Here is a 24,056-nt window from a genome sequence, read left to right as displayed (position 1 = left end):
CAGCTGCGAGAGGGGCATTTTTGTCCAATATGGTTTCCATGAACATTCGCCACCGAACAGTATGCATANTGAAATACTCGTATACAAAACAAAAAACCAGCTGCGAGAGGGGCATTTTTGTCCAATATGGTTTCCATGAACATTCGCCACCGAACAGTATGCATAGATTAGTAAATGTTCAACCACAATTTTTGAGACGAAAAGTAAATATACGCATGTGAAAGTCGTAAGCTAGGTATTTCAAATGATTTCACTCAATCACATTGAACGTGCGAGCAAGTAATAAAATAATCCAAGAGATTGCAGCGTATGAAAACAATATGTTCAAGTTCTGCAGTGTAGCATACAAAATGAATTTGTATACGAACACTATGGGAATAATCAAAGGTGTATTCAAAGATCAAATGGAACAAATTCAGTGATAAATTGGGCACGCTTTGGAGCTCGATTTGAATTCGCTTTTACCTCAGTGACAAGCCGATAACCAATCTTTTGGCGGGAAAGCTGCCTCAGTTTGGTTCGCACGGAACGAAAGAAGGTTGCACGGAAACCGGACCGGGGAATCAGCGAGTGAACGACGGTTGAAATCAGGCTTGACGGGAAAGTCGATTCCGAAAGATTTTCGTAACAACTACAGCTTCTAAGAGGAGGGACAAGGTGGTTCATTTGATTCTACAATCAACCCAAGCACTGATGTGCAGATCAAGAATTCCAAGTATTTTAAGACTGTCGTTTGAGTGGTCATCAGCTGAAGTCATTAATTAATTATTCTTTATCTATAACAATGTTCTGAGTGCAAACCATTCGACATCAATAATCTGTAGCAATCATTTCAAGATTTGGATTCCGATAACAATGTTGACTAGTGCTTGAAGTCATCATGTTTTTAGTAGGATTCATATTTGCCTTGTGTGTCAAAGGTAAGAACAACCATGAGATCCATTCGAACCATCCACCAGAAAAAGTATTCTATAGTGAAGTTTAACCCCCAATCATTTGTGGGAAAATCGGCATGAATTTAATTGTTTTTCCTTGTTCAAATTTGGTAGCCACAGGGTTGAATTGGTGGTGGAACTTTACTCAAAAATGATCATTCAGTCATTGGATCTTGTCTAAAATATTTTGATCAAATGGGTATGATAAATTGAGATGTGATATGAACAGGCTATATTTGCAAATGATTGGCTCATTTACAGTGAAATCATCGGCAGCATCTACTCAGCTTCGAACAATACCCATGAGTCACTTTCAATCAAATTCAACAGACATGGAAATATTAATTTTGTAGTGTCTGGGATAGTTATTTGATTATTTCTTCATTTTATTTCCACTCAAAATCCCCATCGGATTATTCGACGTTAACTGATGGTATTTGTCAACATTCGAAACGGAAAGCTGAAAATCGTCTAACTGATGGTCACTTTCTAGTGCCCTTTGCTGCGAGATTTTGCTCTCAGCTTATACATGTCCACATTCAGTGATATAAATAGCCAAAAGCTTATGGTAACAAATCACTAACTATCATCTCATTGACCTCATCAATATTCAACATGGCTGACCTTGCATCCGCCATACCATGAACAATTTACTACCTGGCATCTTCACTTTGGTACTTAGGGCAGATCAGTCTACTTGAATAGGTCATTTGATCCTATTATCTAACCTAATGTTGAATTGACCCTCACAATAAATGTGGACAATAATGATGAGTTGTGAGCCACTTCAGGCACCGGCTAAAACAACAGCCAGCACTTGATCTACATTGAAAAGTCAATTTGATTGTTACTTTCAAAGCACACGCAATTAAACATCAATTCATCTTAGACACGATTTCTGAGCGTCACATAAATCTAAATGATCTTTAATTACATTTCAATGTTGATTCAGTTCCTCAATACTCATACTGTTGAGCATTGATTAGAAATTGATTGGTATTGTCTTTTTTATCCGCTAAAAACATATTCTTTGAAAGCCCATTTGTAGTGATCTAGCTGACCGTTATATAATCACTATGAATAAACAAAAAAGTGCAAACAAATGACTCATTTAGGTGAATAACATAGATTTACAGAAAATACTGAACAACTTGAAAAGAGCAAGGTTTAACTTTCAAAAAAGAAGAGCTCAAAGATATATTCCTTAACTATTGTAAAAATGCTTTCTTCATAAAGCAGTGTCTACAAAAGAACTAAATTAGCCAGTGAAGCAATGGAAAAGGTCGGATAAGCTCTGCCAGGAATAAGAACATTTCAATCAAGCCTCGCCTTTGTCACCAGAAACCCTATTTTCACTTTTAATAATGATCTGACATCATGCTGTGTACTTTTCAAACAATTTGTTCATATTTAACGCACTTGCCTAACCTACTGAAAAGCTTAGCTTCAAGAATTGTATTTTTTCAGATTGGTCATTGTTCAAAGCGTTTGGATCCACTTAATTAGGAATTATTAAAGCAATATTGTCTGATTTTTTAGAACAAAAAATTTATGCCTCTGGACAAAAATTGCATCCTCGCGGAGCCAAGGAATACTTGTACGCACGTTGATCGCAGAATTCCAAGACTTACTCACCTTTTAATACGTTACACACGTTTTACACTGCAAACGAAAGTATTTTTTTGTTTCGCTAGGTTTACTACAAACAAGAGATGATACATTCTGAATGTAACATAACACGCTCGAAATCCTTTATTAAAACCGGCACAAGTGGCGGTAATGCCACAGTGAAAGATAGCTAGTTTTATTTTTAGGAGCTGCACTTGAAATTTGCACCTTCATCAGTCATTATGTCCCATAGGAGGCGTAACATTGATACAATAGGCTGAATAAACAGTATTCATGATATTCTCCTACTGAAGATTAAGCATGTGTTAATAACCATTACGGGCAACATCATTCAGTTCTTGAGCGTTGTACGTTTCATTGGGTGAGTGATGATTTCATCCTCTATTACGCGATAATCTCATGATCTAATAATCTCTGGATCTAATGAATAACTTACATAACTTTGAAAGGTTGAATTGATACCCATAGTACTTGTCCACGTACTTCAATGGGCATCCCGTTGGATTCGTACAACGGTAACTAAAACCTACCTTAAGCGTTTTAAGTCATTTATTCGCTTCAAGAGGCATTTAAATATGCAATTGCATTCTTGCGCCACTGCATCTGTCACTTAGTAGTTCCATGCTAATGATCCAAGAATAATACGGCCACCGTCAATGGCCCTGGGCATTGCACTGGCAGGCAAAAGTGTTCCCCGTTCGAAGTGACACAATTTTGCACTCGTTTCGTGGGTGATCGTGGTGTTGACAAAGTTAGTCACGCTCATCCGAACTCAATAATTGGAAGGCCAATATGAGAAGTAAATTGTCTTAAGAGAACAACAAGCCTGACTAAGGGAGGCAAGTTGGTGTTCCACGGTGAGTGTCTCATGACCAGGGGGCATATTCGTCTTTCCCCACCAAAGCCTCGGGCCAACGTAAAGAGCTTCTGTTGGGCTCGTTGGACTCGTTGGACTCGTTGGACTCATTGGGCTCATCGGGATGCTATCCAACCAGTAATCTACGTACGACAGTCGTGGGTCTCAAGCTAGCCTCGATGTGTTGGTACGATCTTTCCGATACCACGGAAAATGGTGTGATGTGGAGGGTGTAATGAGGGCTATTTGTTTGGAGCCAGCACTTGGTATTTCTTCCCCTCACTCGCCAAAGATCGCCTGAGCTATGCTGTACTACGTGTGCACACTGAAGTACTGCTGTGGGTGCCTGGCAGACAGAGGGAATGGGTTCTAACCCACTTCAAGTCAGGTTTTCTACAGCCTGACCTTCTTCATGGGATGTTTTCAATATGGTTCCAAGGGTGCTCCATCAATACAAGTTTTGACACATCACCCTCAAAAGGGCTCGTTTGCGTCAAATATTGGTTCCAGATTTTCACACTTCCACCAGCCACGAGTAACATTGTAGTACATTCGAGTGCATGCACATGGTTTTCCTCACACAAACAGCGTTTTAGTTCTGTACTTTCGGATGAAGCCAGACCTTGGGAGAGCGAAGGAACCGAACGATAGTTGTTAGATGGATGGTGGAGGAAGGGTGGTGGTGGTGCTGGACCACACAAAGTCCAGCCTCGGTCCGGTTCCCATTGAATATGAGAAAGAAATTGGAGGGATAATAGGAAAACTTGATTCTTTTATGATGAAGCGGCCAGCGGGCGAGCAAAATTTGAGGTCTATTGTCTAAATGAGATCCATTGAAGAGAGAAGGTCTATTTTATCGCTTGACCTTTTCTTGATGGATGAGAACGGTGATTGGGCAAACTTACTTGATTTATGAGCTACGATCGAAGAGATTCATCACTTGAGATTCTTTAGCCCGTTCAGGAGCCTCTGATGGTGTGGGGCCTTGATTGCAGGTTTGGGAAAGGGCTAGTTCAATTGAAATGAAATCTGCAAGCTCAAACAAAGACTTTCCGCTTCATGAGGTGTGCCATACTTGATCCAAGAGAGACGCAAAAGCATCAAGCGATCCGAACATCTGATTTGTATTGGATCAATATAGACAAATGGTTCCATCAGGTTCTTGGTCCAAAGGGAAAAGAGCTAATTCAATTTCACCTTTTTTGGCATTTTCTCATTTCTCGTTCTCTTTCTTTCCCTCCCATCCAGGTTCTCAATCGGAACATTTTCATCCGGGTTGGGCGCGAAAAGATTTTCAGATTGGAACAACAGCCAACATCAATGGAAACAGAAGCCATAACTGGGAGCCAAGCCATCGCCTGAGAAGAAGACATGTCCGTGGGAGCAACACCATGTCTTTGTATAGCAATCCAATTGGAGAAGGTAATGATTTCAGCACAGCTAATCCGTCTGATTGAACAGAGGATGATGCTTTAGCGATATCTCCAGTGCATCAACCTCTGGCTTCATCATTATCCTTATCACTCGACAGCATTGTCCACGACTCAACGGCTCAATTTTATCATAAAGAAAGTTTTTGTTATTCTTCTTCTTATTTTTCCTTCCTCTTCCCCTTGTATGCCCCCATATGGAGCAAATGCCCTTTGAAGGCTGAAGATGGTTAGAAAAACTGTTCCTATCCCACGTTCCACACCTTGAGAAGTGAAGGAAGGACCACACCGGAGCCAAAGTTTTGTAGCTCCCGTTCTGGGATATCAAGTGGAGTATAAGAAGGGAAAACCTTGGGTATAGCTGGCATTGCAGTCAAGTTTTGAGGGGTCCCATCCTGGCATGGAACAAGACTAGGAACAAGACTAGCAGGTTCCCATTTCGGGCTGTTTTCCTTGGGGGCGATTTATCTCCCAACTCCCTTAAGCATTCCAATTCGAGAGCAGGGGAACACGGAGCGAAAGGAGAAGACGAAAAGTTCCCGCTTCTTTTTGTTACACTCCAAATTAGTGCGTATCGGGTTGCATATAAAACTAACTTTCTCCACCCAAACATCTAATCTTGTAACCGACCAACAAACTGCGAGGGCCAACGCGGCGCTAAAAATGAATTTTTAATCACTAAGGGAAACTAATCATTTCGCATCTTATAGAAAACTCAATGTTCGAGGAAATCCGAGAGTTGCCGTCGTTTTTAAATCACGTGGAAAACAACACGGTCCGGGCGGGAAACTCAGTTAAACTCACATGTCAGGTCAAAAATTTAGGAAATTACAAGGTGAGCTCAATCATTCTCGGCCACTTCTGAGAAATCAAGTCAATAAGAAAAAGAAATACTCTCCTCACACCCTCCTCAAATTCTTGTTCAGGTGGCATGGGTGCGAGTCGATACCCAAACCATTCTCACCATCCATCATCACATCATAACCCGAAATCAACGAGTATCATTATCCCATCATGACCATGAGATCTGGAGATTGCATCTCGAGAATGTGGCGGAATCTGACCGAGGCTGGTACATGTGTCAAATCAACACGGATCCAATGCGAAGTCAAAAGGGATATCTCGAAGTTGTGGGTAAGTAACTCTTTCTTGGAATAATACCTAGACTAGTGCACAATATCCCAACGGTTGTTCGCAGTTCCACCAAAAATAGTGGATTCTCGGTCGTCCTCGGATGTGGTGGTGAGGGAGAACACTGCCGTGAATCTCACGTGTGAAGCTACAGGTTCACCTCGTCCAAAGTTGCGATGGAGGCGTGTGGATGCGAAAATGATTCGATACCAAGGGGGCATGGGTAAGAAGACCCACAGGGCTGGCTGGCTGGCACCCTTTCTTCACGTTTCTGTTTCCACTCCCACCAAAATCAATGGCTTTCAAGTGCCACAAAATGCAAACTCACTCTTGGAACTTGCTTGCTTGGAACTCCTTTGAACCATGAAATTCAGGGCTGCGTAATGAAACATGGGGAATTGCACTCATCTCGTTCTCTTAACACTATTGCTACTTGGGCAACATGGTGATGAGTAAATGAAAGCAACATAAAACGAATCCTTTGAGTTGAATGATCGGATTGGGTAGAATCGGATTTGGTCATGGCAATCCTGACACACAAGTCAAATTCTGGCTCTTTTTTTTCATGTCAAAGTGGTTTCCGTGGAGGGCAATTCATTAGTCATTCCCAATGCAGCCCGGGCACATATTGGGAAATATTATTGCATCGCTAGTAATGGCGTGCCACCCACAGTTACAAAAACCATCGGTCTCAAAGTCCAGTGTAAGTATTATTCAGTCAGCGATAAAAATACCACCAACTTCAAACGACAATGCGGTCCAAGCTGAAAAATCCGTGCTTCTATTCAGCTTTTACCCCGAAAGGGGCAATGAAGTGGAATCTTTAAGGGCCAAAGTTCAATTTAGTTTGTGGGTTCATAAAGCCATTGACTTAGAATTCTCGTCCCAGAAAGGCAATTTGACCTCCATTTGGGACTGCATCCAGCGAATAAACTGCAGATCTTATCAGGGTTCCACAGGATACAAATCTTCCGAACAGACTATTCATTGAATAATGACTAAGGAACGGGAAATGGAGTTTATCCAAGATCCGTTCTCCACGTGGAAAACACATCCAATTAAACGCACCTTTTGGCCACTTGAGCAAGCTTTAAAGAAGATGAGAGGGAGAAAAAGAAGGGAAGCGCATTAATAGCATCTGTAAATCTACTTCAACTAACTCAAGATCCACAAATTGGAACAAGAAGAAAGTCTTCTCGTCTTCACGCCGTCCAGTGGCTCCAACCACTGTACTTCCATTAACATGTGTTTTTGTCCAGAGGCCAAGAAATACTTTTTTGAATGAAAGGTCTTTGACGCTTTGATTTAACTCATACAATCACCGAAAAAGCCTTGCGATTCCGTCAACAGTTGCACAGCAAATAAACGGGAGGAATGCGTACTCACTGTGTACGTACACGGGAACGAGCCCATGTACATACAGTAGTTAGTAACAGTTAAAAAGAACCAGGGGGTGGTTAGCCATTTCCACAGCACCACTAGTACTGCTGCTACTACTACTTCTGTTGCTACATGGGCATTGGGAAGCTCTCTTGCCTGGTTCTCCGGGTGGGCGAGAAGAAAAATGAGACCGACAATTTAAATTCTAGTCTCGACCAGTTAAGAAGAAGGATCGCGCCAATGGAACAGTCCCAGCAGGAAACAATTCTTAGGAACACACTTACCCTCACATTCTCCCGACCACGATTAGAGCTCAGGCCTCTGGGTAGCCCACAGACTCATTGAACGTAGATCAGGCTTCCATCTAAATTGATTGATGTTATCCCGAGAAAGCAGGTGCTCACAGTGGGGATCGTGCTCAAGCTCAATATCAGAAGTCACTACCAGGTAGTACAATGAGCTCTCCCTGATTTATCTGGAGTTGGATCTCGACTTTCTCTACATAAGTGGCATGTCTATGATGAGCCAGTCCCGCGTAAGAGCCAAGTCTGTTCTGATTATAATCCATGGTTGCAATGAGCAAGTCAAATGGTCTTTTAAGACAAGGATCCAGCCTTAGGAGAGCTGGAAACAAACGGACGAAGGAAAAAAAACGGCCAAACGAACGAGCAAACGAGGGGACCCCTACTTGTAAGAGCTCCCTTTGGAATGTCAAGATTTACATCTCGAGATCAGATACAATCTTCGGGAAAGCAAATCATGTGTAAAGGCAATAATTTCGAAAAGCCAAGAACCTTTATGGTTGCTAGAATTTGCCGCAGAGTCGGAAGCCAATACTGGCTGGCTGCAAATCGGCATCGTTCATTCTTCGGGAGAATATACAAAACTCGGATCAGTAAGGTTGAAAGAGGTTGGTTAAACCAGTGTTTCAAATATTTATCTTCTCCAGTTGCTCCCATGGTTTGGGTTCAAAACCAATACGAATTGGTCCCTATTGGTTACAATATAACGTTACAATGCAATACAGAATCATATCCACCCGCTATTCACTACTGGACCTTCGAGAATGGATCCGCCATCACCTCAGGTCTGATCCATTCGATGTCATGAAAATACTCTCAATCCTTATTAATGTGCCCTTTTTATCCGTAGGATCCAAGTTCAGGTCTATAGAAAAAAGCGACGACCATATTACCCACACAAAATTGCACATCAATGATGTTCAACAAAACGATCTGGGCACCTATCTCTGTGTGGCCAAGAATTCGTTGGGTCAACAAGATGGAGCAATAAAATTGAAAGGTAAGCCATGTTGTAAAACCATGACGGTGACCATGCTAACTTGAATTCGTGTTCGTATCATTAAATCTGGCCAACACCCTTCTCTCGATGAACTGTCGTTATCAATGATGTATCATAATTTGGACTTTTTCCCAATTAAGCAAAAATGACTGTCGATTTGACATTTCAATCGTGTTGTGTACAAGCGTTGATGGTTGAACGTATTTTGATTGTTATTTCCTACTTCCTGTATCTATCTACTATCGCTCTGTCTCTCTCTTCTCATATTGGGTGACCTTATTTTCCGGTCTTCAGAGCGTGTTCTTCCCAGCACCACTTTACGACACCTTCCTCTTGACGAGAAATCTGAAGAAGTGAGCACTTTGAGCACCTCGGACATGTCCGAGTTCGACTCGGCCGACTCGGCCAATGTCTTTGGCTACGATCCCTTTGTTCCAGGCAGTTCCAATATCAATAACGGACGACATTCAGGCCAGAAGCGGAAACGAACGAAGTACCAAAACGGCTACACAGGTAATCATGAGGGCCTTCTGATTGCGGAAAATGACAAGTTCTGTAGGGCCTCCAAACAGATATGGAGTCATACGCACGGACATGTACAATATCAAAGTCAGAAACTAGTGGTATGAATTTGTTAAGAGTGTATCAGTTGTAAATAAAGATCACATGGGGATGTAACTAAGAAATACTCCTAAATTTGAAACTTGCGGCATGCATCTCGCAAAAAAACCGATGCAATATGTCACTGCCAGTCCGATTTAAAATCAACTACTACGAGTCTACTAAGTTTAACGCAATCTATCAATCAGCTAAATGACGATTAGAAGCGTGGTGAATATGAGTAGAGCTGAGGACAGTAAATAGGAAAAAAAGTAGAAACATTGAATTCAATTTTAACGAGCGATAGATTATGCCACGGAAGCTAACCGTGAATCAAAGCAAATTGTCATACTTGAAGTACAAAAATACTTAAAGGTAGGCGGGAAAAAACAGCAATATCAAGCTAATTTTGATTATTAGTCATTAGCAAAGTTATTTCAAAAGTATATATTTCTATTTTAGCATTCAAATAATTATGTCGTTTGAATAACATTCCCAAAGTTTTCGATCATCTTCGTTTATATGTGTATTCAACATATTTTGGCAACTTGTGAAAAATCATTCATCATGAAACAAACATGAGCATAAGATAGTCATTATTACAGATCAAGAATCGACAGAAAATTCAACATTCCAAAACAGAATATTTCTATATATCAGAATCATTCGCACTACTTACTACTAACATCAATTTGTGTTCCATTTTTTCTAGCGGATATCACAAATCAGTATCCATCGCAGCAAAGTGCCAACAAATATGAAGAGCCACCGCACCATTTCCCAAGCTCTTACGATGCCAGCACTGCTTCTGGCCTTATCGCCTTCCCCAAACTCTTGGCGTTGCTCAGTTTCAGCCGTTTGATCGACCTCGCACTCATTTGACCCGCTAACTCGCCACGTGGTCACTTCGATCTCAAATCCTTTGGATATTGACAAGGCTATGTCAAATGAAACAGGAAATGGAAGTCTCATCTCATGCATGCCAAATATGTCATTGTCAAAACCACCACCTCCATTTGTATTTAATGAACGTTGAGCATCGTTAGTAAAGTTAATTCAATGCTACCTCACTATCATTTCTTGATTGTGTCATAAGGACTTCTATCCATTTTCGGAATAGAGCACAGGTATAAAAATATGTATGAAACTTTCTTTTCAATTCTTTCCAAGTCAACCAGAGCAATTTAGTCACTTTTCGGCGATTCGAGATTTAACGGGCGTTGATATCGCATTGCGTGCTGATGCTGAGGGAGGAAACTCGAGAGGAATTGATGAGCTATGATAGCGGTGAGTCCCCAAATCCGATGGGGATGGGCATCATAAACCGGCAAAGAATAGCTCCGAAAGGCATTACCGACTCGAAATTGGGTGAACCGGGTCACTTTTGGGTCTTGCAAATCATCCATACTCATCAAAAACACCTCGTGAACCTCCCCCTTACAGAAATCGACTTTCGCCGGAAGGAATGGCTCTTTTAAGAGCCGACCTATCACAGGTGTCACAGCCATATCTCCTGTTAATGAATATAATAAAGCCAGGTGAACACGATGTACACATAAGACATAGATTGAAAATTATCTACCGGTTTTGTTGCCCAAGGCAGGCAAAGTACCCCAAATTTCGATATCTTTACTCTTGATACTAAGCTCCTCCTCCGTTTCTCTGAGAGCAGTTTCGATGATAGTTTCTCCATTTTCGGCTTTTCCTCCCGGAAAGCTCACTTCGTTGGAATGCGAGTTCATTTTTCCTGTTCTTTTATTGAATAAGAGACACACTTTTTCATGTTCATCCACACAGAGAGGCACTAACACAGAGGCTTGTTTTGTTTCTTTTCCCGTTAAAGCCAATCGAAAAGGCCTCAACTTGCGCATTTTTTCTATCGTGGCTTGCTTATGTTCTGGAGACAGCAATTGTGCTTTGGAGTAAGTTCCAAACTCTTGACCCAGGCATTTGGTCCATTTTCGTGTCGTGCTCCACCACTTCATGTCCAAAAACGTATGATTGGAACTTGTCGCCCAAAATGATACTGGTACATGGATGATTCGGTTGACAGATTTGGGTTATGTATCCATTCAGGTGGAGAGCCATGATCATCTGTTTTGGAATCAAAGTGCCGTGATACGTATTAAGAGGGCGCTGATGACAGTGCGGACATTGTTGTGCAGAGCGCCACTGGGTGACAAAGAAATGAAACGGAATACGGATATGAACCAAACAATCTAATCTATTTAGTGCTGGGAAAAAACGCCACTCTCCAATCATTGGCTTGGCTAAATTTCCTTGAATAATCGTAAAAAACTCGATGACAAATAGATATTCATTATATTTATGACACAGCATTTATGTCCTTCCGTTGAAAGTCGAATTATAAGAATAACGCAACCTATTCCGAAGCAAACCCAAGGACCGCCTTGTTTCAAGCTAAGTCATAAGAAAATGCCAAGTTGTTTGAAAGCGTAAAATTTCCATATTGGCATGGGTCAAGTTATTCAATTTCATGATTGGTAATGAACTCTCGCTCTCTCCTCAACCGTATCATTGTTCATATTTAGAGGTCAAATCAATTGGGTTTTGGGGTCTGTTTTCTGCAGATGAAGTGTATTGGTCAACGGACTTCTAAAAATATGGACTGCGAACGAGCTTTCCGCCAAATCGGCTTGCTCGCTCTTGGTCATTGTAACTCTGAGCCACTTTTCGAATCAAAAGGAATAAAAATAAGAAACGTAAAGCTCCTCAATTAAAGATGATCATTTTTATATCATTAACTTGTAAAGTGGATCGTTTCAAAGTTATGTTGTCAAAAGCTTATGTAGCTGACCAAGAGCAGGCCGAAAATTCGAATTTTTTGTGGTGTTTGCTACATTACTTTGACCTACCATGTCTCCTGTGTTGCCAAAGCATAGGTTTGGGCTCGAATTTGGCCAAGTTCATCTATTCAACGAGGTCTGGTTTATCAAGTGTTTATTTGGAATAAGACGAACGATTTAGGAGATGCAACATTTTGACTTACGTTCGCAGTCCACATCTCTAGAAGTCCGTGATTGGTCTAAACGTCAGTTGAAACTGCAGTAGTCTTCATGAGCATGAAAAGTTGTTTACCTACTCACTAAGCCTGTCAAATGTTGTTAAACACCATGCTACCACCTTGATCTCCAAATTTATGTGCCCACCCATGCTGAATTAGACTTTAAGAAAAACTGAATCCTTTCGTCTTTTCCGGTTCAGGAATACATTTTGAAATTTAGCATCACGTTAATAGGCAATATAATTGTAACAAGTTCAATAATCCACGTAAAACACCTTAGTTACATAGCGCTCGCATTTGGAAACAATTAGAGATACTTAAACAAAGCCCACCTTAAATTGATGATTACTTGAAATCAACGTCGCCAAACGTTAAATTGAATTTATAAACAACATCAACATGTTGCGTCAGCAACGGACTTTGTTATACGAATGTTTTGCGTCTTTATTACTAGGGAACAAAGACACCCCAAACCAACTTGCCAGTCAAAAACGTTCAAGAAAAGCTTTGACGAAGTACGGGATAGCATGCCTTACTACAATCACACCAATTTGACGAAACGCAACCTTCAAAGTACAATCGATCTTTAATTCACTATGCAAAAACCAGAGCTCTGGTTTTTTTAACGGGCACCCGGTACTTCGAATTTTGGCTGAAAGTTAAAATTCGACTTTTGAAGCCAGCTGAAGTTTGGGACTGTTCTACAACGATGGGTTTATTGTTTTCCTTAACTGGATAAGAAAGACCGTCAACAACATCACACCGTAAAAAATGATTATAAAAATGCTCACTCATCCACCAAACTACAACAGCACATGTATTGGCTTTAACAAATGATCCAATTTTTGCCGATCAGACGTTACCTGGAAAAGTGTTTGGACTAAGGAGCTAAAACACGTTAAAGGATTTTTAAGACGCCAGAGGGTGTTTATAAATCCAAAAATTATCTATATCCAATAGATTAGTATCGTTTTGAGGCGATCGTTAGTTAAAATAAAACCGTATTAACACAAATTGTTGCTTTGACGAGTGATTATTAGCTAGTTGATTCGTTCAATAAAAAATGGACTTAAATTTGACTAAAAATTCCTTCATGGTCCAATGATTTAGTAAACCAAACAAGTACAGAAATGTCCAGTGTTTGTCAAAATAAGCGGCTCGTATCAAATGGTTTTTTTTTGGTGCGGACTTCCTTACCGCTACCGGGATTGGAATCTCAGCAGTTCAAGACGAGAAGATTATTTATTATACTTGACTTTTATATATATATATCATTTGATCGACCGACGAATTGGAGTTGGCTGATCTGGCTAATCCTTGAATATAAGGTTGATCCGGAATTTTAGTCAAAAACTTGTCCAAGAGTTTTTGACTAAAAGATTAGCATTTCTTTTGGACAGGGGCGAAATTGGCAAGTCTACAATTACTTAGGTTTTGATCACTTTTTCCACCGCCTTGATGGGATTGGAAATGAATTCAGGAACAGGCGAAACCAAACCCGAATTTCCTCCATGATTTTGTGATAGAGGTCGGAAAGGTAATTTTTCAGGCAAACTTAACATTCAAACCATTTCGGTAATAAAAACTTTTTCGCGAATTTAACCATGAAATAACCTAAAACCGAGGATTTACGGGGAAATGGAAAGGTCTTGGTCATGTTAAGGGAACATTTTGGAGAAATTCAAAGTGGGTGGAAAGAAATTTGGGGCTGCATTGGTCTGGCAAATATTCCCTTGCATTGAACCCCAAGCTTTTATTACGAGGAACTGTTGAACAAATAAAATAGTGCCATACTGCAGATGATCTAATCTTTGCCTAAGGGCTATTGATAAGGGCCCCATAGTGTCACCAAAGCTATGTTCGTAAATGCAAATGAGTACAGTCTTGATGTGTCAGAACCAAAACTGAGGGTCTGCTGAAGAGCGGCAAGAAGCAGAGGGAAGTGGGTCAGCTTTTCGGTGTCCATCCTCGAACCATTGATGAGAACGGCGAATCATTTTACAACAGACCAGACTAAGTGCAAATATCTGGGGTTACAGGGTCCATTCGGACGATTATCAGAGAAATCGGCGAAAACTAGAAGCAGTGACAAGATGAACTTCTCAAATTCAAAATGCAACCTTGACATTAGAAGAAAATTCTTGTCTCAAAAAAATGTAAATATTTGGAATTCTTTACCAATGGAAGTTCAAAAAGCGCCATCTCTAAAACATATTCAAGAGAAAAGTTAAGGAAATCATTCTGTGACAATTTGTTATTGAGAGTTGACAAAAATTTGACCTTCTCCATTTAAACAATCATCCTGTCATATTCAATACAATACAATACAATACAATACAGGAGTCAGTCTTCAAATGGCCGAAAGTCAGAGTGTTACAAATCTCCATTAGACTAAAATTGGATCATTCCTGATAAAGTGTTAGGTATTTTATATAGTCCCTTTAGATTTACACTCAATATGATCAAGCAATTCTTTAAAGGCAGGGAAAGCATTCAAGAAGGCAAAGAGAGTGGTGAGAGTAATTTAGAAACACCCTACACAGTACATTCCATATGATGGCTTTTACACACTATTTTGCGGTTCCAGGACCCCTCGACCCAACGGACAACTCGTCTCGACAACCCTCATCTACTTTGTCCTGGACCATGATTTCAGGATACTTCAAAATATAATTTTACGTAAAAGTCATAGATATGAGTTTACATTGATATTCAAGTTTTCGTTGATGTAAAGACAAGACTATATTTCTGAGACCAAACAACAAGAAAATCGGGGGAAACAAGCATCAAGCATTTTTTGCCTAAAAAAAACACCATCATAATGCTTCAATAACCGATCAGATTGACAACTTTTTCACCTTTTTCTCCCTTATTTTGCCTGATTTTCATAACCTAAAACACTATTTTTAGGACCTCTAATGATAACATTTTTGAAAAAGAGGCAATCGAGTCCAGTGCATTGCTGTTAATGTAGTTGCAATCAATCATATGGCCTGTTTTAACACCGCAATAATGACCTTCGGGCAAATGCAAGTCACGACACACAATCTTTTGGTCAACGGATTCCTTCCTTCCATCTTCTTGGCTAAAAGTGGTTATTGAAAATCATGCCGATGGCTGATCTAACGTAGTTACCAAGTATCTTTCCTTGTACAGGACAAGCATACTTGTTTTATCAATTTTTGATTTAGAAGTCAGGGGGTCGTCAGTTTGTCTTTGTTCTAAGGTTGTTATTGTGTTCCAACCAATTGTTGGACGAAGCAACGAGAAGGGCGACAACGTCTTATTCACTTCCGTGATTAGAACTGCTCCGGGATCTCAGAAGAGTGCCAAGCTCTATGGCAGGAATAGGGCAACACAGGACCATAAAAAGACACAAGGCGTTTGGTTTGAGAACGGTAAATACATCTTGCTATCTAACCTAAGGGCTCCAACCATTATCCCTAGTGTTCAAGGCACGGATGTACGTGTAGCATAGACATAAATCAGGCACATTTGAACCCCGGCTTACCAAGTGTGCATATGTACAATGATAGAAAGGGTGGACATAGAGCAACAGAAACATAAGGCTATAGTTATCAGCCAAATGCAAGAAGCAAAAAAAGCTTGAACACGGACTTAGAAAATGAAATATTCACTATGGCACAAATACACTGATCAGTTCAACTACCGGGATGTACGCACATCATTGGACGATTTGAAGCTCTTTCAAATGTCACAGCCTGAAATATCGAGACCTTATGAAACTATTCAGCCTGTCTAACCAACGCTCCACAGACCACAGGCACCTTCCTAGCCAAGTAATACATAAGGCCAACACCCTGGTAGATATTGCCCAGCCAGGATCCAATGGCCAAAGGCAAGGCGATTGGGATTACCTGCGTATTCGCCGTTGATCTCTCTAGCACGGCCATCCTCAGTCCAACGGACGGTAGAACGTGTAGGATGGATGACCTCGAGTTTACATCTCTGATTGGCTGACGCACTGGTAGTTATTGTGCTATTGACGCAGAGGCCTGTAGAGTCGAAGGAAGCAAGCTCAACAAGACACGATAGCATGGCCGAGGGATAGGTTCGTCAATTCAAGGTCTTTGTCTGCACATCAGACCTACAAAGTACAATCCAAGCTCCCCCCCCCCTCTGAAACGTTTCAGAGGTATGAGTCCATTGGCAAGTGTAAGATCGAGAATCAGGAACACTTTGGAGCATTCAAATGGCAATACACATATCCAGTTTAGGAAGTTCCTCCCCCAAAAGTCCAAGGTTAGTCTGAAGTTGCTTCGTTTCCGCATGCTATTCTATGGATGATCAGCGACAAAAAGACAAAAAATCTCGACGCGGAAATGAGGAACGAGAACTTATCTATCTCATAAAAAGTGGCAAAGCTCTGTCTGCATTTTGTACGTACTTGTGCAAAGGTATGGACTTGGATGTACGAAATGGATAGAGGTAGCCGAAACTTCTTACCAACTAAAAAAATGGAGCACATACATCCGGAAAATGAGTTTGTATTTTAGGGAAATTTCCAAATATATCGGTAACAAATGTGCTTGAGAGTATGCATAAATATTTAATGTATCTTAAATATCTTAAATAGAGTTCTTTTCACAGAATAACAAGTTGCTCTTTTACCGATCAAGAATTTCATGGACAATTTTGAACTTGGGGTCAAGGGGTGTGGCTCGTGGCTGTTTTTTGGAAATTTCCATCATGAAACTTTTACAGTATGAGTTCTGAAGCAAGGTGTTAACCAAGAGGTTTCTGAAGATACTTCACATAAAGTATGGGAAGCAGAAATAGAGATATTCCCATCACCAAGGATGAATGAATGATTTCGTGGAGTCTAACCTACTAATAAGAATGACTGTATACAGTGTCCCAAAACGGGTGGCAGGGCGTGTAAAGGTGGTATGGAGAGGTCTAGGACCTTATTAAGTAGAGGCGAGGGAAAAAGGTTGAAATCATTGGGTCATTGTAAAGGATTTGAGGAGCAGGAACGGAGACGGATGAAACTGGAGTGGGGATATTGACTATACACTTAATGACTAGTTTCCCAAAGGGGGCGATCTCAGCGGGATCTCTCGTTTTCGAGAGCTTCCACATCTTGGTCATCAGAGAAGCTCACGTCATCCTCGTTTCCGGAGTCACACAAGTCGGGACTACCATTGGCGTTTACGGCAAGAGCAGCCGCTCCTTCCACAATAACCTCGACATTAGGTGCAACAACACCTGCAGCAGGAGCGGCAGTAGCGGCAGGAGCAGCAGGAGCAGCAGGAGCAGCAGGAGCAACAGGGGCAGCATCCACTACCTCAGGGGCAGCAGCCTCTTCAGGGGAATGAGGCGCAGGTGAGGGTCCGGTAACTTCCTTGACCTTCTTGTCAATGGGCAATGGTTCGCCACTTGACCCGCCACTAGCTTTCAGATTTTTCTCCTCAGAGGTGGGAGCAACGATTGGCACAGCATAAGAAGGCTTCTTGGGGCTTGTGTTAGGGTGGGGGTTAACATCCATGCGGTTGCGGCACCACTTGTTGAAGCCTTTGCCCTTGTCGGGACCTCTAGGCAAGCGGAGCACATTTGGGGGGATGGCTAATCCGGAAGCGGCCATCTCAGGTCCAAGACCAGAAATTCTTCGAGTCATCCACGGGCCATGTGGATACATAGGAGCTCCACCTTGCATGGCCTGGTTCATAGCCGCCAATTCCAAGTGAGGATGAACAAACGGAGGTCGAGAAATTCTTCGCTGTTGCATGTTGAAAGAGGGGGCATTGGGATTGAGACCACCGAGTTGTTGCTCCTTTTGGTGTTGCTCCTCACTCAAAGCGGAAAATTTCATGTTGTGGTAAAGAGAAATTCTTCTTCGTGGTCCAAGAACCATGTGATCAGGGCTGGCATGCTGGGGAGGCAAATTGAATCCAGCATGGCTGAACCGACGAGAAGGACCACAAGAGGATTGCTGCTGGAGCATAGCCTTCGAGTTCTTCTTCTTGTCGTCTTTTTTAGTGGTCTTTGGAGGAGGAGCAGTCAACTCCATAACCTTCATTTTATCTTCTTCTTCGTTATCCAATTCACGGACAGCCTTCAGGGCAAACTCCGTCCGTTCAAATTCAACAAGTGCGCACACCTTGGCAGTCATCTCGGGGTGCTTGTTGACGAAAGGTTTGATGTCGGCAGGAACAGGATTTCCTGGACGAAGGATGCGAATAAGGACAATATCCCCACACACGGAGAAAATCTCAGCCACACCCTCAATTGTTGGGCGTTCCAAAGGTAAATCCAAAGCGACCACAGTTCGAGAGGGCGTGGTCTCATCGTACTCGGGCAAGGCATCCAAACGACGAACCTTGGTCTTTAAGTCGTTGACTTCCAAGATGTCAGATTTCTTCTCGATGGCAAAAGCGACTTGCCGCCAATCCTTCGTTAAATGTTTCACACGTTTGAAGCTTGAGATGAGCTTCAAAGAAACAAATCCTTCCTTGTTTCGCTTGACGTGCTTGAGCAGGAACTTGTCCTTGGTGATGTTGGCATCTGAGAAGTAAAACTCAACTTGGCGGGCGATCTGCTCGCAAAGGTCCTCATCCGGTTCCTCGAAAGGGAGCTCCTCCTTTATATCATCCAAGTGGCTTTGATCCTCCATGATGCTGGCATTGCTGATGGTTGAAGTACTAGACGTCTTGCGGCTGCTGATGGACGAATAGTCCGAAATACCGGAGTCCGTGGAATCTTTCCTGTTGTTGTATCCATGCTTCACACTGGGTGGGTGGTTTCCAGTCACCGAGTTTCGTCCATGAGGACTACCCGCATGATGCGGGTGATCGTAATAGAGGGGTCCTTCCACAGCCGACCCAGGGGGGTACATGGCATAAAACTCTTGATTGGCAAAAGGCATGGGATAAGCATAAATGGCCGGGAAATTGGGATAAAAGGCCATGATGATGGCGTTGCCTGAAATGGAGAAGAGAAGTTATGACATACCTCACCGAAGAGAGTAACTAAACAAAAATGAAGATGCTCTTACCTCAAAAGGAACTTTCTTGTACTGGCCTTGTGAAAGATTTCGAACGGATATCACAGCTTAACACACAATGCCTTCAGCTTTGGATTCTCTCGGTCAAATATCCAAATTTGAGGTAATGCCACGAATAAATAGCTCTGTAAAAGGTGTTAAATAATAATAAATAGCTCGGGCCTCTTCTGAGTTGAGCCAAAACCCGGCTTGGGAATGAGAATCACAGCAACTGAGTAATGATGATGTACAAGATGTACGTAGATGTGTTGTTGGATCGTGGGGATCCTTGGAATGCACTCGTGACCGAATGTCAACGAGAGCTCCACTTAATTGGTAATAATGCCACGTAAATCCGATGGCAACCCTTCAGCATGTGATAGCGAGGGGAGCACTGAATAAGTGTTTTTTGTTTTAGAGTTTTTTTCTTCTTTTCTCTTTGATGATGCAAAATAAAGGCAGTGCGTGAGCTCTGGGTGATTGCTTGGGACCAGGGAAACTGAGCGTGTCAGTTAGTATTGATCGGAATGATCAGATCGCAGGCCAACCAACGACACGGGAGGGAGGTTTCGTCCTGAAGGGGTCAGGAACTTGTTGTTCCTCTGTATGTGTCTCTCTCGCGCAAAACTGGGCACTTGTTGAAACAGGATATCGGGGCCTGGAAAGTTTGTTCGAGGTATTCGTAGGTCCTTGAAGAGGGTGTAAATCCAACCCCGAAATTGTTGTTGTGGTGGGCCCAGATATTTCGTCAAACAGACACAAGAAGTTGGTGGTGGGGGTGATGATGATGATGATGATGAGAGGAAGAAGGGATGGCGACTTGAAATGGTCGGTCAATCTTCTTTGTCACACGCGTTTTCAGATGTGCTGAGGGTGGGTGATCAAGGGAGGGAGGGAGGAGCAATTGAGACTCGTCAGACTCTCTCTTGTATTTTGCAATCAGTCGAGTTGCTGATTATGTTCAGGTTGATAGCGATGCAACCAATATACAACGGGCAGAATTAGGTTAGCGGACAATACTGCAAGATGACGCACCAAAAGGAGTAGACAAAGTAAAGAAGAGAGAAATCACGGATTTGATAAGAAGCTGGCGAAACCTTGGTCTTCTATCAAGAGTGACTTCTGGGTTGAGGGATTTTTCTTTTCTTTTTTCTTTTCTGTAGTATACGTGTAGAACAACTAATATTCTTCAACTTAACTTCTTCTCATTCTGTGCGAACATCCACCTAGTCCAATCACTACTGAGGCAAAAAGCCTTGAAACTGACTCTGTTAAATGTGGCAGTAGGACGAAGGGAGACCTTAAAAGCCCCCTCACTCGTTCCCGCACACCGTCGCACTTCAAAGCAAAGACAAGTTCACTAGAGTCCGCACGACAGCGGCCAGACAAGAGCTAGACTCACTCATTGAACGCCAAGCTAGGACCTGAGTGGAAAATGAATTTTTTGATTGGTGTTTTTCATTCAAAATGGAAGACCAAACTTTCAACTCTGGCGACGAGTTACTCAAACGGCATAATTAGCGAATGTAATTTCTGAGCTTACCTACTTCTATTCAAATAAACACTTAAATTCAAATTTAAACATAACCTCAACATTTCTGTCAGGATCTCTCTCTCTCTCTCCCCCACCACCTAAGTTTTCTTAAGGAAACTTTTGGAAGTTGAGACGACATTACAGACTGAAAACTACAAAAATGCTGGATTTTGTATTTTTGGCCAAGATATACAAATAATGCAGTGGGGGGGCTTCATCAACCGGGCAAGCTTCAGACCTCTGACCCTAACAATTCCTATTGAAAAGGACCCAAATATAAACTACAGTCCATTGATTTGTGCATTGGAATGTGGAACCTCCTAGAGTAGGATTAGTCCGGATAAAGATACCTCAGAACACATTCATTTTGTCATTCATCAAAAAGGCCCAGTGTGACAACTACAATATTAATTCCCTGTCTCGCCAGTATTGCTCACAACTACCTGAGGACTTCAAATTCTAGCCATCTCTCTGAATTCGTGTTCGGCTCTTCCACAGTACCACTCCAGCACACATCACGTATATTCAGGAACACCAATGCCATTGAGTCAAACCTAAGTCTCGCACTCACCTCATCACCGTCATCATCCTCACCATCCTCGCAGTGACGATCATCTGTGTTGAAGGGAGGCGAAGCTAGCGAGAACAAGGCTGTGGAGAACGTGGACGAGAACGGTAGGAAACGGGACGAACGAACGGACGGATGTTGGGCCGCCGGGCGTATAAACGACCGTATGGAGTAACACATGAGAAAAGGGACTCCTGCATGGTGCCAAGTCAGGTCCTTTTCAGGGTTGTCTCACTGAGCGCATGCGTCAGGAAGGGTGACTTGCTCCGTAGGACTAGGCACACGAAGGTGGAACAGGGACAGTTGACATGTACATTACTTGTGCGTTGTTACCGGTTAATTTTAATAGATACTTTTAACCTTCAAATAACCCTGAAGGCAAGCATACGTCTCCACAACATTGCTTGAGGTTACTCTCTAAAGGCTGGATCATCCCATGTCAGACCCAATAACATTTTAAGAGCAACCTAAAAATCATTAAAACAAACGTTTAAAAAATGGCGCATTTTACAATTTCCAAAGGAATTGCTTCCAACATGGTATTTTAAGTATCTTATATAGGCCAGTCACGCTGCTAGAATTACAGAACACTTTTTGTTTCAACGGGAAAGAAACTTGCCAACTCAAAAGGTACAAATGGCAGGCAAGCAAGCATTCTATCAAGTAGATGGGGAGGTTGTGAATCTTGCGAAGTGTCCTTCAGTAACAAAACATGGGAGAATAACCTTGGTCGTCGAGTGCAGACTAAAAGCATAAAAAACGCGGTTTGTGAGGAAAGTTTGATAGTTCTTCGATTAGTTTTCCGGTCAGGAACTCGGGTATTCGGCGGACGAAAAAAATATATCATACTGTGCAATAAAGCGTGCTCGCTCGCTCCACGCCTTTGAGTTTCTAACCAGCAAAATGAAGCCATTGCGTTACTGTTCTGGACTTTGAATCAGAGATTTCACCACAGCTCGAATTCCCTGAGATATGATCAGAGTATCCGCTTTAAATGGCACCAAACAATTTACTAACATCTTCCCCTTACGGTCTGCTTCGCGCTTTGGTAATGATTCTCTCAATCTGACCCCGATCAAATAAGCATTAGGAATGAAAGGTGTTTTAAATGTTTTAGTCATGAGTGAGTGACTTCTACGATAGGCTAGAAATGGATATCAAACACAAGTTCACTCCCGACGACCTCATTTCCACCTTGCTCATCTGATCGAAACTAGTTAATAAACCGCAAGTGTGTGAGTGAGCTATTTGAAACTGCTTGATGGAATGGGGCTAACTTATGGAGGTGCAGCACTGCAGTTCACTTGTGTAGTCCCACATATTACACTAGGAAACATTTGTATACGAGGCTCAGGAAGCAAGTGTGGAAAAAGTAGGAATTCGAAATGTAGGTCATTCACAATGAGCAATAGTGACTCAGTGGAACAAAAGCAAATATTTTAATTTTTGTGCGTTCATTGTTTCATTGAATATTTTAGAGTTATGAAAGGTATGTTGGGAAGATAATTTGAATGAATCTAGCCAACCAATCGCTCCCATTTACAGACGTCAAGATTCTTTTGGATCGACAAGGAAAGATGTCGGTTGGCCCAACCGTATACATACGTAGGTATACTATGGGCCATGAACAGCTAAGGCACCATCCACGAGTCTGTACGAGTGTAAACTCTAGCCAAGAACAGGGTATGCCATGTACGTATGTTCTCTGCAGTACGTAGGCACTACAAGTGTATGCATGTACTGGGGTACAAGGGAGAGAGTATGCAGTCAAGGATGCTGATCAACAAGTGAAGAGGACCGTTCTTTCCGTCGTCGTCTCTGGCATGCCCGTTATGAGTATGTAGTAGATCTGAAAGTCTGAGGCGAAGAAACAGAAGAAGAAGAAAAATCCTGGCCAATAGGTAGACGAAAGGCTCTTCAGGTGGATCGGGTCATGAATGTCTGAAAGGTTTCGTCAAGACAACAAGATTCAGTGCCATCCAGGTAGTCTACCACCAATGGTTGCGATCCCTAGCCCTGATGATAAAGCAGGACAACCATGTGCTATTCGAACGTGGAAGGCGAAATGGTGATGTGGTGAGGGTAACAGGAGGGGTGGGTGGGTTGGAGGAGGGCATTTGGACTGTCTGAGTTCCTGGATGGTACCAGGGGATAGGCACTCTTTACATCGCAGACTGTTGAACTGAGAAGGGGGGGGGATAGATCAAGGTCTTCGAGTTGCCTTGAAAACACGATTTTGAGAGAGGAGGACTTGCTGGAAGCCAAAGTATCGCTGTAGATCGGGAATCGGCGACAACGACTAAGAACGAGGAGCCACCAACAAAGAGGGCTCCCTCACTCAACTTTGGGAGCAAACAAGCAAGCTTCAAATGAGCTTGAGTCAATGATTACTCATGTGATTTGGTGCTCAGAAATCAACATGTCTCCTCCGAATAAATTTCACCTGTCCTTGAAATGAGTACAATTTTCAATCAGATTCCGTCCTATTTCGTTACCCGTTTATCTATTCGAGCATAACCGACAATAGTAAAAAACGTAAATTTATTAGATGGTATCAAAGATGTAAATATCTCATCCGAGAAATCGTCAGATGATACTTTAGACAGAAGGTACAAAAGAATTCTAAAATCATCGTATATATTAATCATACAGAATCTTCTTGC

General features: G+C 42.1%; 3 protein-coding genes across 5 annotated transcripts in view; 1 reads left to right on the top strand and 2 right to left on the bottom strand.

The window, feature by feature from the left end:
- The first annotated feature begins 434 nt into the window (after positions 1-434).
- On the top strand, positions 435-10,145 carry LOC131879815 (lachesin-like). Of its 3 annotated transcripts, XM_059226249.1 has the most exons (10): positions 435-920; positions 4,669-4,842; positions 5,561-5,685; positions 5,777-5,984; positions 6,049-6,204; positions 6,556-6,684; positions 8,311-8,448; positions 8,514-8,663; positions 8,958-9,176; positions 9,976-10,145. In XM_059226249.1, exons 1-10 carry the CDS (start codon positions 881-883, stop codon positions 10,143-10,145), a joined length of 1,509 nt encoding a protein of 502 aa, XP_059082232.1. In that variant the 5' UTR covers positions 435-880. The 3 variants fall into 3 exon arrangements, with proteins under 3 accessions (XP_059082232.1, XP_059082234.1, XP_059082231.1); XM_059226248.1 differs by lacking the exon at positions 435-920 and having other exon boundaries at positions 4,500-4,842; XM_059226251.1 differs by lacking the exons at positions 435-920; positions 8,958-9,176 and having other exon boundaries at positions 4,492-4,842.
- The window catches only part of LOC131879819 (uncharacterized Nudix hydrolase NudL-like), a 15,143-nt gene continuing 782 nt past the window's right edge, over positions 9,696-24,056 (bottom strand). The window contains exons 2-3 of the mRNA XM_059226258.1: positions 10,846-11,357; positions 9,696-10,776 (exon numbers count right to left, since the gene is read on the bottom strand). Coding sequence (XP_059082241.1) covers positions 10,448-10,776; positions 10,846-11,248 — 732 coding nt within the window. The 5' untranslated portion in view covers positions 11,249-11,357 and the 3' untranslated portion in view covers positions 9,696-10,447. The remainder of the gene's footprint in view (positions 10,777-10,845; positions 11,358-24,056) is intronic.
- On the bottom strand, positions 16,781-19,443 carry LOC131879814 (la-related protein 6-like). The gene is made up of 2 exons (XM_059226247.1): positions 19,304-19,443; positions 16,781-19,230 (listed from the first exon to the last, which is right to left on the bottom strand). Exon 2 carries the CDS (start codon positions 19,214-19,216, stop codon positions 17,357-17,359), a length of 1,860 nt encoding a protein of 619 aa, XP_059082230.1. The 5' UTR covers positions 19,217-19,230; positions 19,304-19,443; the 3' UTR covers positions 16,781-17,356.

This window comes from Tigriopus californicus, chromosome 4 (assembly GCF_007210705.1).
Source record: "Tigriopus californicus strain San Diego chromosome 4, Tcal_SD_v2.1, whole genome shotgun sequence".
Classification (NCBI taxonomy): Eukaryota; Metazoa; Arthropoda; class Copepoda; order Harpacticoida; family Harpacticidae; genus Tigriopus; species Tigriopus californicus.
Note: the sequence above shows the minus strand (reverse complement) of the source record. Positions and strands in the feature narration are given on the sequence as shown.